General features: G+C 41.3%; 2 protein-coding genes across 2 annotated transcripts in view; both read right to left on the bottom strand.

Moving 5' to 3' along the window:
* Nucleotides 1-4,043: 4,043 nt before the first annotated feature.
* LOC134458988 (ribonuclease inhibitor-like) lies at nucleotides 4,044-8,245 on the bottom strand. Its single transcript, XM_063211350.1, has 4 exons — nucleotides 7,904-8,245; nucleotides 6,064-6,237; nucleotides 5,716-5,886; nucleotides 4,044-4,973 (listed from the first exon to the last, which is right to left on the bottom strand). The coding sequence occupies exons 1-4, from the start codon at nucleotides 8,083-8,085 to the stop codon at nucleotides 4,964-4,966; spliced, it is 537 nt and encodes a 178-aa protein (XP_063067420.1). The 5' UTR covers nucleotides 8,086-8,245; the 3' UTR covers nucleotides 4,044-4,963.
* Nucleotides 8,117-13,829, bottom strand: part of LOC134457747 (protein NLRC3-like) — a 16,303-nt gene continuing 10,590 nt past the window's right edge. Inside the window, exons 5-13 of the mRNA XM_063209721.1 lie at nucleotides 12,231-12,356; nucleotides 11,942-12,067; nucleotides 11,578-11,703; nucleotides 11,311-11,436; nucleotides 11,066-11,146; nucleotides 10,169-10,249; nucleotides 9,796-9,882; nucleotides 8,234-9,703; nucleotides 8,117-8,129 (exon numbers count right to left, since the gene is read on the bottom strand). Of these exons, the coding sequence (XP_063065791.1) occupies nucleotides 8,117-8,129; nucleotides 8,234-9,703; nucleotides 9,796-9,882; nucleotides 10,169-10,249; nucleotides 11,066-11,146; nucleotides 11,311-11,436; nucleotides 11,578-11,703; nucleotides 11,942-12,067; nucleotides 12,231-12,356 (2,236 nt within the window). The remainder of the gene's footprint in view (nucleotides 8,130-8,233; nucleotides 9,704-9,795; nucleotides 9,883-10,168; nucleotides 10,250-11,065; nucleotides 11,147-11,310; nucleotides 11,437-11,577; nucleotides 11,704-11,941; nucleotides 12,068-12,230; nucleotides 12,357-13,829) is intronic.

The raw sequence follows: 13,829 nt of genomic DNA, 5'->3' as shown, positions 1-13,829 counted from the left end.
CTCAAACCTTCTAGAGTAGAGTTTTGTAAAAGGGCTATGCTTTAATCTGTAGGGTTTGGTAACACTGTTACCAATAGGGATGCCAATAAAGCATGTTTGAATTGAATTGAATTGAGTAGCTTAGAGTAGAGTAGACCAGGAGTTCCCAAACTTCTCCATGACAAAGGACCTCCGTGGCCTATCTGTCCTGTAGGAGATGGCGTGGAATCTGTAGCTGAACAGGCTTCTCTGGTTGTCAAAGACTGGGTGCAGTAGAGTCGAGTCTGCTCAGTGTCCTCTTCTCAACAGTGGTAGAGAGCCTCCAGTTCTGTGCCAACAACAAACCCTTTCCTCAGAAGCCTGGCAAGGCGTTCAGCTCTCTTCCTGATGCTGCCTCCCCGGCATGCCACAGCATAGGAAAGCACACTGTCCATGACATTGTCTATATCATCTACACCTCTGTTGTTGTTTCATGAACGGCTGTGATGATCATGACCAAAGTAAGGTCTTGTTCGCCCTAGTAAGCCACAGAAAGCCAACCTGCAATGTCAAGAGCCATCAAAACTCCAAAACACACACACACACACACACACACACACACACACACACACACACACACACACACACACACACACACACACACACACACACACACACACACACACACACACTCTTGTTCATCTACAGAGCTTTGTTATTCACCTTTCGTTTGGTTGTCCGTGGTAGACCCAACAATCCTCTCTTCAGAAGAGACATTAGGGATGCAAACGATTGCGTTAATTGATTGAAAGACATTAATCACAATTAATCGACAATTCAATTGACAAGAGACCCAGGTGAAATGGGCATGTGAAGAGTGTGTGTGAAGAGGGGTGTGAATAGTGGTAATATTTAAATCACCTTTGATTAAAGAATTGAAATATAATTAATTTAAATGTGGTATTTTATCTCAATTTTTTTATTAAAAGTTTTAGATTTAGTAGTTTTTTTTTTTTTGAGAAACATTGAGATTCCGGGGGGAAAACGCCGCTTATCAATTAATTGTAAGTCGATCGATAAGGCTATCAACTAATGATTAATGAATTAATCGATAATTTGCATCCCTAAGAGACACATAGGTACACCTTAGACCAGGGATGGGGAACCTTTTTCAATCGAGGGGCCACTTCAAATTCCTACAAGGGTCATACAAGTGCACGTACTATGAGCACAAATCAGGATTTCCCCATGCGATTTAGGCTTATGTTGAAGGTGGACACCTTTAAAATAGACACCACCTTCTCTAGGTCCCCTGAAACTTAATTGCATTGGAAAAAGATTCCTTTACAAAATGTGTCATATTTCATGTGAAGCTGCATAACATTAAATTTATATCGGGGGCCGGATAAAACGTCCCAAAAGCCTTCTGATGCCTTCACAGCCATCTTGACAATTGGAGAGCTGGCAAAAAAAGTGCATCCAAGTGCATCCCAAAAGTGCATCCATAGAGTAATAACAATACAGTACTTGGTAAAAAAATCTGTCAACTTATTCTAAAGTTATTTCAACAAACAAATACTGTATTTGATACAGGCATGGACTCATGTACAGCTGGATAAAAGCGAATAAAACGGGCATACCGGTAATTATGGTACTACTATACTACTACTATTACTGCTACTACTACTAGTAACTATAATAATAATATAACGATTGTGAGTATGATGATGATGATGATGATGATGATGATGACGATGATTATTATTATTATTAGTATGCTTGCCATGCCATGCGGCAAGCATACTATTGTTATCCGACCATTTATTCTTCTTCGTGTATTTTTTAATTCTACCACCCATCATAATGCCAAGAAATCTTTGAAATAGAGAGTCTGTTCCAATGCCAAACTGTTCGGTTCGGTCCGAGGATGTGTGCTTGTACTCAGTTTATGGATAACTCGAACTCTCTAGCGCCACCAACAGGAAAACGGTAACTTTTGAACCGTAGGTCCAATTTTCAAAAACTTGGTATCCCTGGAATCCTTGGACCAAGACGAATCCAACGCACCCTATGACGTCATTTTCCGCCTGGATAGTTTTCCCGCCATTTTGAATTTTGTAAAAATCAATAAAAATGGCGCCCCGCCCACAATTCTTGGCGGATCGTCCCGGAATTTTACACACAGCATCTTCAGACGGAGATACATCTACCCTGAAAGTTGCGGAATGATTGATTGAACCGTCTTTGAACAGGAGCCAATCGAATTTGGCTGCGAAGACTCCAAACAGGAAGTGAGCTCATATCTCGGCAACGCCTACTTGTATCACAATACAAACTGATACACAATATCTTCCCTATAGCCAGAGGCTACATACACATTTTCGTGCAAATTGGACACTGGGGAGCGCCACAATTAGTGAAAATGTCTTTTAGCTGAAATTGAAGTCGCCAAACAGGAAGTGAGCTAATATCTCAGCAACGGCTACTTGTATCAGAACCCAATTTTATACACATAATTTGAACTATCACCAGAGGACACGTAGCGATTTTCTTGCAAATGCGCCACTAGGGGGCGCTACAATAAGCAAAAATGTGTTTTTGTCCATATTGGCCCGTATTGACCTCAAATCATCAAACGCTTGGTATCACTGAAATCCTTGGGTCAAGCCGAATCTAACGCATACTATGATGTCATATTTACCATCATGAATTTTCCGCCATTTTGACATATTTAAAAATCAATAAAAATTAAGCTCCGCCCACAATTTTTGTCTGCTCGTCCTACAATTTTTATCAGACCACTATTGGACTATTCTGCTCCTATGCTGAAATTTGCAGACCAATAGCTGAAAGCATCGGCGCACAGCAGGCAATCAAAGTTGACAACAAAGACAATTGCACCGTCCAAACAGGAAGTTAGCTCATATCTCAGCAACGCCTTGACAGATCTTAAAGAAATTTCTCACGCATGATCTCCAGTACACCCAGAGGGTACCTACCAAATTCAGTACAATACGGTCACTGGGAGGCGCTAACGTTAGTGAAAATTTGTTTTTGCCAATATAATACATACCAAACATGAAGTTAGCTCATGTATAGATGGTTAACTGTATGCTGTGTATGCATGAAGGGCAGCATATGCATGAAGGGCAGCATATGCATGAAGGGCAATTCATGCATGAAAGGCAAGGCATGCATGAAGGGCAACGAATGCAAGACGGGCAAGCATACTCCAGCATTTTCTGTGAGGAAATGCAATCTAGTTATTATTATTATTATTATTATAGGCCTATGCAAAATCAACAAAACAAGATAACAGAAACTATTCAAAGTCAAGGTTGAAGTGATCTTTATTGTCTATTTCTTATTAATTGACATACAAAAAAAACAACACGGGAGCAGTGTGCGGATATTCATTTTTATTTTTATTAATTGACATACAAATTCCTTTAAATTTCATTTCTCACTGTTCAATGTATATAGAATAAAGAATTGAGGACAAACAGTTCAAGAGCAAGACAGGAAAACATTAGTGCTTTAAAATCACATCAAAATCACATCAGATTATGCAGGGTGTCTAACGGTTTGACCAAATGAAAATCAAGACCAAGTCATATTATATATAAGTAATATTATATAGCCTACGTGAAAATAAAGCAAAAAATTAGACGGTGCATGAGTGCATTTTTTTTTTCAAAGTCCAGCAACACATGGATGACTAAATTATTCCTCCATAAAACGGAGATCCATGAATTTCAGACATGTGGATTGAAATTTTCAGACAAAATATTTGACAAAAACGACAATTTAAGAGTTTTTAAAGACCTGCGGCAATCTTATTATGTACAGGGGTTATTTTAGTTCAGTCATTTAAGTATGGGAAGTTTCATGACTCAAGTGGACCAGCCTGTTGGCCAATCTTCATTCATTGCACATTGCACCAGTAAGGTGAAGTGTGAAGGTTCAATTAGCAGTGTTAGGGCACAGTTTTGCTGAAGATTTTGCAAAGCACACAACATTATGGCTGATATATCAGAGCTCAAAAAGAATAAATTCTTGGTGCGCCTGAAACTGTTGCATCTTTGACCGAGACAGTAAGTCTTTGCGATGTAAGCAATGCATTGCAAATGCCATTATCGATGTGGCATATTTATATACGCTTCAATTACTTCTGTGGGCTTTTCCGGAGCGAATGAACTTTAGATTGAATTAAAGCACTTCAAAGCATTGGAAACTGCATGACTGATGCACACAGCCATTAAAATGTTGTTCAGTATCTGACTGATTGTATTCCCTCATGACTGATGAAAAATTCCCGTTGCTTTCAGTAGAAATGTAATGCATTGCAATGTATTGAAGAATCGGACTGAATCGATTCGAATCAAATCGTTACCTCCCTAATCAACTCGTAAGGGCAGTGCCAATGAATACCACTCACGTACTACTATGGTGGTTAAGTCAACTATTACAGTATTCTGGCTAAGGTTCATGCCATGTTAAAGCACATTTCACAGGTGATGTATATACTGTACATACACGATGATACACAATAACCATTATGTGAAAGCCCAACTGGGACTCTCCCATTGTGTAATATCTCCACACGTGTGTAATTGCTAAATAAATGCATACATACACATGCAGGCCTACACACATAGGCTACTGATATAACATAATTATTGTGATGGTTCCTCACATGATGGATTTGTAACAGAATGCAACAGAAGTTCTAAAGTATACTTGTGTATAATATACACTGCATATAGCTTCTACTGTTTACCAATACATACAAGTGATCTATCTTGCTAGCAGTGTTGGGCAGTAATGCAATTACAAAAGTAATTAATTACTGTAATGCATTACTTTTTGCTGTAATGCAGCAAAGTAAGGCATAACAGGACAAAAATCTGTAATATTTACTTATTTACAATGCTAAATAACTTAAGTGTGTGTGTGTGTGTGTGTGCTGTCGTCAGCTCAGGGCAATGCCACACGTCGCTGCTCACTACCGCCACCTGCATAATGGAGGAAAAGCGGAGGTCATCCACTAGTGTCAGAGTACACACAGACACTCTCTCTCTCTCTCTCTCTCTCTCTCTCTCTCTCTCACTCACTCTCTCTCTCTTTCTCTTCAGGGAAGGAGAGAAAGCGAGAGAGGGCACAATATACAGTACAAAAAAAATACACATTCGGTCTGTTCCATTATCAGAACTACCCGTTGTGCATGTGGTGTCATGATGATGTTGCAATATGTCATTGACCATAGAAATTTAATTCAATATCTTGGGAAAGCGCAATTCAAAGGTCTCATTTGCTATCGGGGTGTTGAATGGGGAAAAGCCCCCCAAAGGTTGTTGTTGTGCCTAGGCTGTGGGGAAACTTTGTTTTTCCACGGAGGTCGGGGGTCAGCAAAGCTCGAGGCCACAAGCACAAATCGAGGATGGGAGTTTGAATAATGGATTGGACACATGATTTAGACAAATGGGGGAAGGAAGGAGGGATGATGGATGGAGGGATGAAAGATTTTTAGATATTTACACACTATAATGTCTTACACAAACACACACAGAAGTTGAAACTGTGTTTGATCAGTCTCCAATGTACAGTCAAACTAAACATATAAGACATTGGCAAAAATCACACACACACACACACACACACACACACACACACACACACACACACACACACACACACACACACACACACACACACACACACACACACACACACACAGATATTTACACATTTACTCACTCTAGTCTCTCCAGTTTATAGAAGTGGTCTGCCTCAAGTTTAGAGAGCTGTTCAACATCTGTGTCTTTCAGACCATTGAATTTCAGGCTCAGATATTCAAGACACGAGTCAGAGATCAGAGCAGATTCCAGATAGGAACAGCTCTTCTCCGTCAGCTTGCACCTGTCCAACCAAACACAAACACAAACACACAGAGACACACACACATACAAACACACTCACTCACTCAATGTTGAGGTAACAGAGAGCACATCCTCAGCAGCATTTGTACATGCAGGCACACACACACACACAAACACACATGAACACCCTGCCAAAAACAGATTCACTACATGAAATTATACTTACTGCAATGTCTCCAGTTTGCAGTTTGGATGCTTGAGTCCAGAACATAGAAGTTCCACTCCTGAGTCTCGCAAGTCATTGTCACCCAAGTACAGATGTTTGAGATGTGAGAACTGTGATGTCAGGACAGCGGCCAGATAGGAACAGCTCTTTTCTGTCAGATAGCAATTACGCAGCCTAGCATGCACGCGTGCGCGCGCGCACACACACACACACACACACACACACACACACACACACACACACACACACACACACACACACACACACACACACACACACACACACTATGATTGGCATGGGCCATCTGCTTACAGTACACACACACATGTTCTCCCTCTCTTTCTCTCTCTCTGCTTTCCTAAGTAAAGGACCACAGAGAGCTTAAGCCTTCATTCAGCCTCTTAACACATTGAATTCCAGGCTTTATTTGGAATTTTAGCGCTCGAATCCCAGCCAGTTTAGTCAATTTTCGACATTTTTGAACAGCCACATGACAGGGCTTGTTAAAAAGCTGAGAATCCCCGCGTTCTATGTGAAACGGTATGTTCCTAGCTTCTTCCATTCCAAAGTTTGCCCACTTTAAGCGAGGGTAGGTTTAGCTGAAAATGACCATTTTCAAAATTACGAGTTTTCATTGCGTATGCGCTAGTTGACTCTCCATGTTCAAATTGAGGATCTAAATGTATTTTCACGCCCCAAGAAGTCCAGTATCTTCCAAGTAAACGATTTCAATTAAAAAACACCTGGATCAGTAGCCTACTAATGTTAACAGCCATATTCTCTGAAGTGCTAGCTACTAATGTCTCCTGGCGAACATTTACATATCATTCTAGTGTAGAAAAAAGTAGACGTGCCAAAGTACACTCACCAAAGTTAGTTGCTGCTGCTGTGTTATGCTGTTTTTCATTCCAACCTTCCATTTTGACACCTAACTTGATGACAGCAAAACTCCTTACCCTTCTGTAGGTCTATTACGAGTAGGCCAGCAAAGCACTGACAGGATTGCATGTTTTGAGTTTCTAACTCAGGAGACTTGATGTGACGTGATCAGGACGTGCATGATTTTATTTGCTGTAATAACACTCAAGTACTGTGTTGTGATAAGATGCACAAATGAAATGTCCAAATCGTGACTTTGTAGGAGTTTTGACTGTAGGTGATTTCATGATGTATGTCAGTTCTGTTCATCACATAATTACGAAAATCACACAGACTGTGCATTAGAATGTGTAAATGTGGAATCCATTTTTAAAAAATGTAAAAACGTGTTTACGAGTCAATGCAAAGGGAGTGAAAACATGTTTTTACATGATATGGGAGTCAATGTGTTAAGAAAATATTTTTGAGAAGATTTCCTGTGGTGTCTGGGTCTTTAAAGTTGATTATTATAGCATTAACTAGCACAGAGTTGATCATTTTTTAGCGTTTTGAGCCTGTGCATATACCTCTTCCCACATGCCTTCCCTTTAAACTCCAGTCCACAAGGAGGGAAGGGGAGAGGGAAATCCTGGCTCTCGCCAGACAAGTGTAGCTCTGCACAGCTTCACAAGCTCCACTTATTAGGTTTGTGAGGGCATTAGCTGGATTTGTTCTCAGAAGACAACTTTATCTACCATTTGTCTGATCTTTGCCAGAACAAATTCCTTCTAAACTGTTCTGTTCATCTTTACAGAATCAATATGTGGTAGAATCTACAATTCAGTTGTTGTGTGACTCTTCGATGCAAGCCACTACCGCTATTGAAACAACAATTCTTTCATCACACAGTCACACAGACATGTGCATAATAACACACACACAAATATCTAATATCAGAAATTGACAAAAGTGTGTTACTTACCCTGCAGAGGTGGACTTTATGACCACTGGCACCAGTTTGTGAAGAACATCATCTGGACTGAGGAGTTCAGTTTGATCTTTCTCTGGTGTCTGTATGTATTTTGACAGATCAAACTCATCCAGTTGATCTTTTGACATCTCAAACCTAAATGTCCTTGTCTGCTGCTGTCCTGGTAAGAGCATTTCTACAGACAGGGCTCCTGTTGCACACTTATCAATGTGCTCCACTAATGTGTGTTGATTCAGCTCATTCAGACAGTAGAACAGGTTGATCCATCTGTCTGAGCTACTCTCATCTCGGATCTTTCCTTTGATATAGCTGATTATTTGCTCTGAGCTCTGTGATTGGTGACTGGTCTGTGGCAGTAGGTGTTTTAGCAGGTTCTGGTTGGATTCCAAAGAGAGACCCAGAAGGAAGCGAAGGAAAAGGTCCAGGTGTCCATTCTTACTCTGTAGGGCCAGATCCACGGCGGTCTTGTGCAGGTCATGAAGTGTTGAAGCACTTAACAGAGTAGAAAGCTGAAACTTTTCCTGTTGGTTTCCCTCTCTGTTGCTGAAACAGAGGAAGACATATAATGCTGCCAGGAACTCCTGGATGGTTAGATGCACAAAGCTGAACACCCTCCCCTGATAAACATCCCTCTCCTCTCTGAAGATCTGAGTGCACAATCCTGAGTAAACTGATGCTTCTGTCACATCAATACCAGCCTCTTGCAGGTCCTCTTCATAGAAGATCAGGTTGCCCTTCCCCAACTGCTGAAATGCCAGCTTCCCCAGTTTGACAATGATTTCCTCTTCAGTGTCTTCTCTGTGTGAGTATTTGTACTTTTTCATGCTTGTCTGAATGATCAGGAATTGAATGTACATTTGCGTCAGAGTCCTTGGCATAGGCCTATCTGCTTTTTCTGATTCCTCTGATGTTCTCTCTACAACAGTGGCTGCAATACAGCTGAAAACTGGAATGTGGCACATTATGTAGAGGCTCCTGGATGACTTCAGGTGTCTGATGATTCTGCTGGCCAGATTCTCATCACTGATTCTCTTCCCAAAGTACTCCTCTTTCTGTGGATTGTTGAATCCCCTTATTTCTGTTACCTGGCTGACATACTTCTGAGGGATCTGACTGGCTGCTGCTGGTCGGGTGGTGATCCAAAGGAGAGCAGAGGGAAGCAGATTCCCCTGGATGAGGTTTGTCAGCAACACATCGACTGAGACCTGTTCTGTCACATCACAGCATGTTGAGCTTTGGTTGAACTGTAGAGGAAGTCTGCACTCATCCAGACCATCACAGATGAACATCAGTCTGTGCTCTGAATTGGTGAAAATTTCTTCTGCTTTTATCTTGGGGAAAAAGTGCTGGATAAGACCCACCAGACTGAATTTCCTCTCTTTCATCAGGTTCAATTCTCGGAAAGGAAGAGGAAATATGAAGTTGACATGCTGATTGTTCTTTCCTTCAGCCCAGTCCAAAATCAACTTCTGCACAGATACTGTTTTGCCTATGCCAGCCACCCCATTAGTGAGCACTGATCTTATGGGTGTATCTTGTCCAGATCCAAGTTTAAAGATGTCATTGAATTTTATTGGTTTGTCTACTTTCCTCCAGGATGCTCTCTCTATCTGTCTGACCTCATGTTCCTCATTCAGCACAACTCTTCCCCCTTCGATAATGTAAAGATCTGTGTAGACCTCATTGAATGAAGTGCAGTTCCCCTGGTCTAGGCTTCCCTCAACCAAACACTGAAACTTCCTCTGTAGTTGAGCTTTGTGTATCTGTTGCATTTCCTCCAGCGTCCACCGCCTAGGTTAAAACACAAGGGAATTATATAATGCAGAAGTGAAGTGGAGTTTTATGGTCATTTCATATGTTTATACACATATACAGTCACATACTCAGCTGTAACTACAAGGCTGCTCAGCTCAGTTCCTCCTTGCTGCTTCTTCACTACAGCCGAGTAGGATCTCTTTTGAAAATCAGGACTGTGTAACAAACACGCACACACACACACACACACACAGAGAAACACACACACCCACACACACACACAGAGCGGTTGGACACTTTCACTATGCAGGGAGGGCTGCATTATATTGATAAAAATCCACACTCGATAACAGGATGAAATTATATAATTATAATTATGGAGGTATATAATAATGGTGGAAGTATATAATAATACTAGTTTTATGGTAATTTAATATGTGTAACATGCACATATACAGTCACATGCTCAGCTGTAACCACAAGGCTGCTCAGCTCACACACCTCTGGAGGCCATCAGGCTGGCTATGTCCTCCTTGCTGCTTCTTCACTACAGCCGAGTAGGATCTCTTTTTAAAATCAGGACTGTGTAACACACACTCACACACACACACACACACACACACACACACACACACACACACACACACACACACCCACAGAAACACACACACACACACACACACACACACACACACACACACACACACACACACACACACACACACACACACACACACACACACACACACACACACACACACACACACACACGAGAGCTGTTGGACACTTTCACTATGCAGGGAGGGCTGCATGATATTGATAAAAATCGATACTCGATAATAGGATGGAATCATGTAATTATAATTATGGAAGTATACAAAGTACAATAATGACGTAAGTATATAATAATACTAATAATAATGATACTTATAATAACAATAGTGCCATATGGACTTCTTGTTCAAGGGGTATAATTATAATAATGGTGCCTTATGGTTACGGTGACCTGTTCATAGGGCTAGTAGTACAAGGAATAATCAGCCATAATGTAGAGCTGTTTTTAACAGCTGTTAGGAGCGCAATATTTTCATTACATGGCATTATGTGGCCATAATTACCATAACCCTCCATAGCCTCTTACTGCAGATGGGGTCGCCGCCAGGACTATTCACTATTGGCTGAAAATACTCAGCTACATCATAACAACATTGCTATGACATACCAAGAGCCATTAAATAACAGATTAAGACATAGCCATTACAATTTTGGTGACAGTACGGTTATAACATAGGCTCTGCAGTAAGGGGTTAAGTGGAGTTATGGTAATTTAATATGTGTAACATGCACACATACAGTCATGTACTCAGCCCTAACCACAAGGCTGCTCAGCTCACACACCTCTGGAGGCCATCAGGCTGGCTATGTACTGCTTGCTGCTTCTTCACTACAGCCGAGTAGGATCTCTTTTGCAAACCAGAACTGTGTGAAAAACATGCGGGGCACGCACGCACACACACACACACACACACACACACACACACACACACACACACACACACACACACACACACACACACCATTAGTGACAGAGAACAGAAATGGACAAATAGAGATATAGGTAAGCAACAGAGTGCTGATCTTACGGTTGAGGTGAAGACCTGCCTCCTCCTTCAAAAAAGATAATCTGATCCTTGGACATATCACTCTTCATAGACACTCCAGTGGGTGCAGGAGAGGGTGGTTTTCTCTCAGAGACAGACTCCTCCATCCTAGAGAATAAGACAGGGATGAGAGTTAGCGTATGTATGTATGTATGTGTGGGAGACTGACTTCCCCATCCTAGGTAATGAGAGAGAGCAATAGAAACAGAGAGATAAAGAGATGAGTAGGAAACAGAGTGCTGATCTTACTGTTGAGGTGTAGACCTGCCTTCTCCTTCAAAAAAGATAATCTGATCCTTGGACATATCACTCTTCATAGACTCACAGGAGAGTGCAGGAGAGGGTGGTTTTCTCTTAGAGACAGACTCCTCCATCCTGGATAATAAGAAAGGGATGAGTGAGTGTAAGTGTGCGTGTGTGTGTGTGTGTGTGTGTGTGTGAGAGAGAGAGAGAGAGAGAGAGAGAGAGAGAGAGAGAGAGAGGGAGAGAGAGAGAGAGAGAGAGAGAGAGAGAGAGAGAGAGAGAGAGAGAGAGAGAAATAAAGAGAGAAAGAAAGAAAGAGAGAGAGACAGCGAGACAAAGAGATGAGTAAGCAACAGAGTGCTGATCTTACTGTTGAAGTGTAGACCTGCCTTCTCCTTCAAAAAAGATAATCTGATCCTTGGACATATCACTCTTCATAGACTCACAGGTGGGTGCAGGAGAGGGTGCTTTTCTCTTAGAGACAGACTCCTCCATCCTAGTAAATAAGACAGGGATGAGAGTTAGCGTATGTGTGGGAGACTGACTCCCCCATCCTAGATAATGAGAGAGAGAGAAAGACAGAGACAGAGAGAGACAGAGACAGAGAAAGGGAGACAGAGAGACAAAGAGATGAGTAAGGAACAGGGTGCTGATCTTACTGTTGAGGTGTAGACCTGCCTTCTCCTTCAAAAAAGATAATCTGATCCTTGGACATATCACTCTTCATAGACTCACAGGAGAGTGCAGGAGAGGGTGGTTTTCTCTTAGAGACAGACTCCTCCATCCTGGATAATAAGACAGGGTGTGTGTGCATGTGTGAGAGAGATAGAGAGGTAGATTGTGCAGCGTACTAAACACACAACACACACACACACACATTCAGCCATGGGCAGAGAGCTCTCTCACACACACTCAGCAGAACCACAAAGAGAAAAGGAGTGCAGATAAGTGTGCAGGGTGGGGGGATTGGTTTAAGCGTGCATGTGTGTGTGTACACCTAACAACCGCTATGGGTGCCAGATGTCCCCACTAGGGCAGTGATTCTCAAACTGGGGGCCACTGGTGGGCCCTGAAGGTATTCCAAGTGGGCCTTAAAATAATTTCCCAAACGTCTAAATCACATGTGTATGTGTGTTGCTGTTGACTATTTGTTTGAGNTGAATAGTTTATTGGGTCAGAGGTGGGCCCCGAACATTTGAAGAGCTCTTTTCCAAAATGAGATATATCCATTTTATATAATGTTGGGAAATTGTCATTTTTGTATCGGCATTCCATTGAAATGCATTGCCAAATGCATTTTTATAGAGGTTTTAAAGTACAGTATATCACAAAAGTGAGTACACTCCTCACAGTTTTTCAGATTTGTGAGTATATCTTTTCACAGGAAAGCATTACAGAAATTTCACTTTGACACAATGATTAGTGACCTTTTAACAACTTATTTAGCCACTTAAATGTCTTGTTCACTCAGAAAAAAACATAATACAGCCATTAATGTTTGAACATGTACTCACAAAAGTGAGTACACCCCAGATTAAAATCCGGTAGAGAAGGGGCTGTGTTGGCTCGAATCGTCTCAAAATGAAACGAAATGAAAAGGGAGGTCATCAGTGTGCGTTTCAACCTTTCTTTGCATTGAACTTTTACATTTTGAGTCTGCATCTGGCTTAAATAGATTGGTGTGATATTTGAATGCAATCCTATGGAGAATATCATGATCTGCTTCAGTAGTCACAGTGCATGTTGACATGCATGTTTCTTTTAGGTGTATTTCAGATTACCAATGTTGACAGCATCCATGCATCCCCAAACCATGTCAGTCCCACTACCATGCTTGTCTATTGATAGGATACACTTTTTTTTGTAAAACTCACTTGTTTACCACCACACATGCTTGACACCATCTAAAGCAAATTTGTTTATCTTGGTCTCAAGAGAGATGAACAGACCAAGGATATGGATCACTGGAACCATGTCGTGTGATCTGAAGAGATCAAGATAAACAAATATACTTTAGATGGTGTCAAGCATGTGTGGTGGTAAACAAGTGAGTTTTACAAAAAAAAGTGTATCCTATCAAAAGCCAAGCATGGTAGTGGGACTGACATGGTTTGGGGATGCATGGATGCTGTCAACATTGATAATCTGAAATACACCTAAAAGAAACATGCATGTCAACATGCACTGTGACTACTGAAGCAGATCATGATATTCTCCATAGGATTGTATTCAAATCTCACACCAATCTATTTAAGCCA

The sequence above is a fragment of the Engraulis encrasicolus genome, chromosome 11 (assembly GCF_034702125.1).
Source record: "Engraulis encrasicolus isolate BLACKSEA-1 chromosome 11, IST_EnEncr_1.0, whole genome shotgun sequence".
NCBI lineage: Eukaryota > Metazoa > Chordata > Actinopteri > Clupeiformes > Engraulidae > Engraulis > Engraulis encrasicolus.
This window is presented reverse-complemented; position numbering and strand designations above follow the sequence as displayed.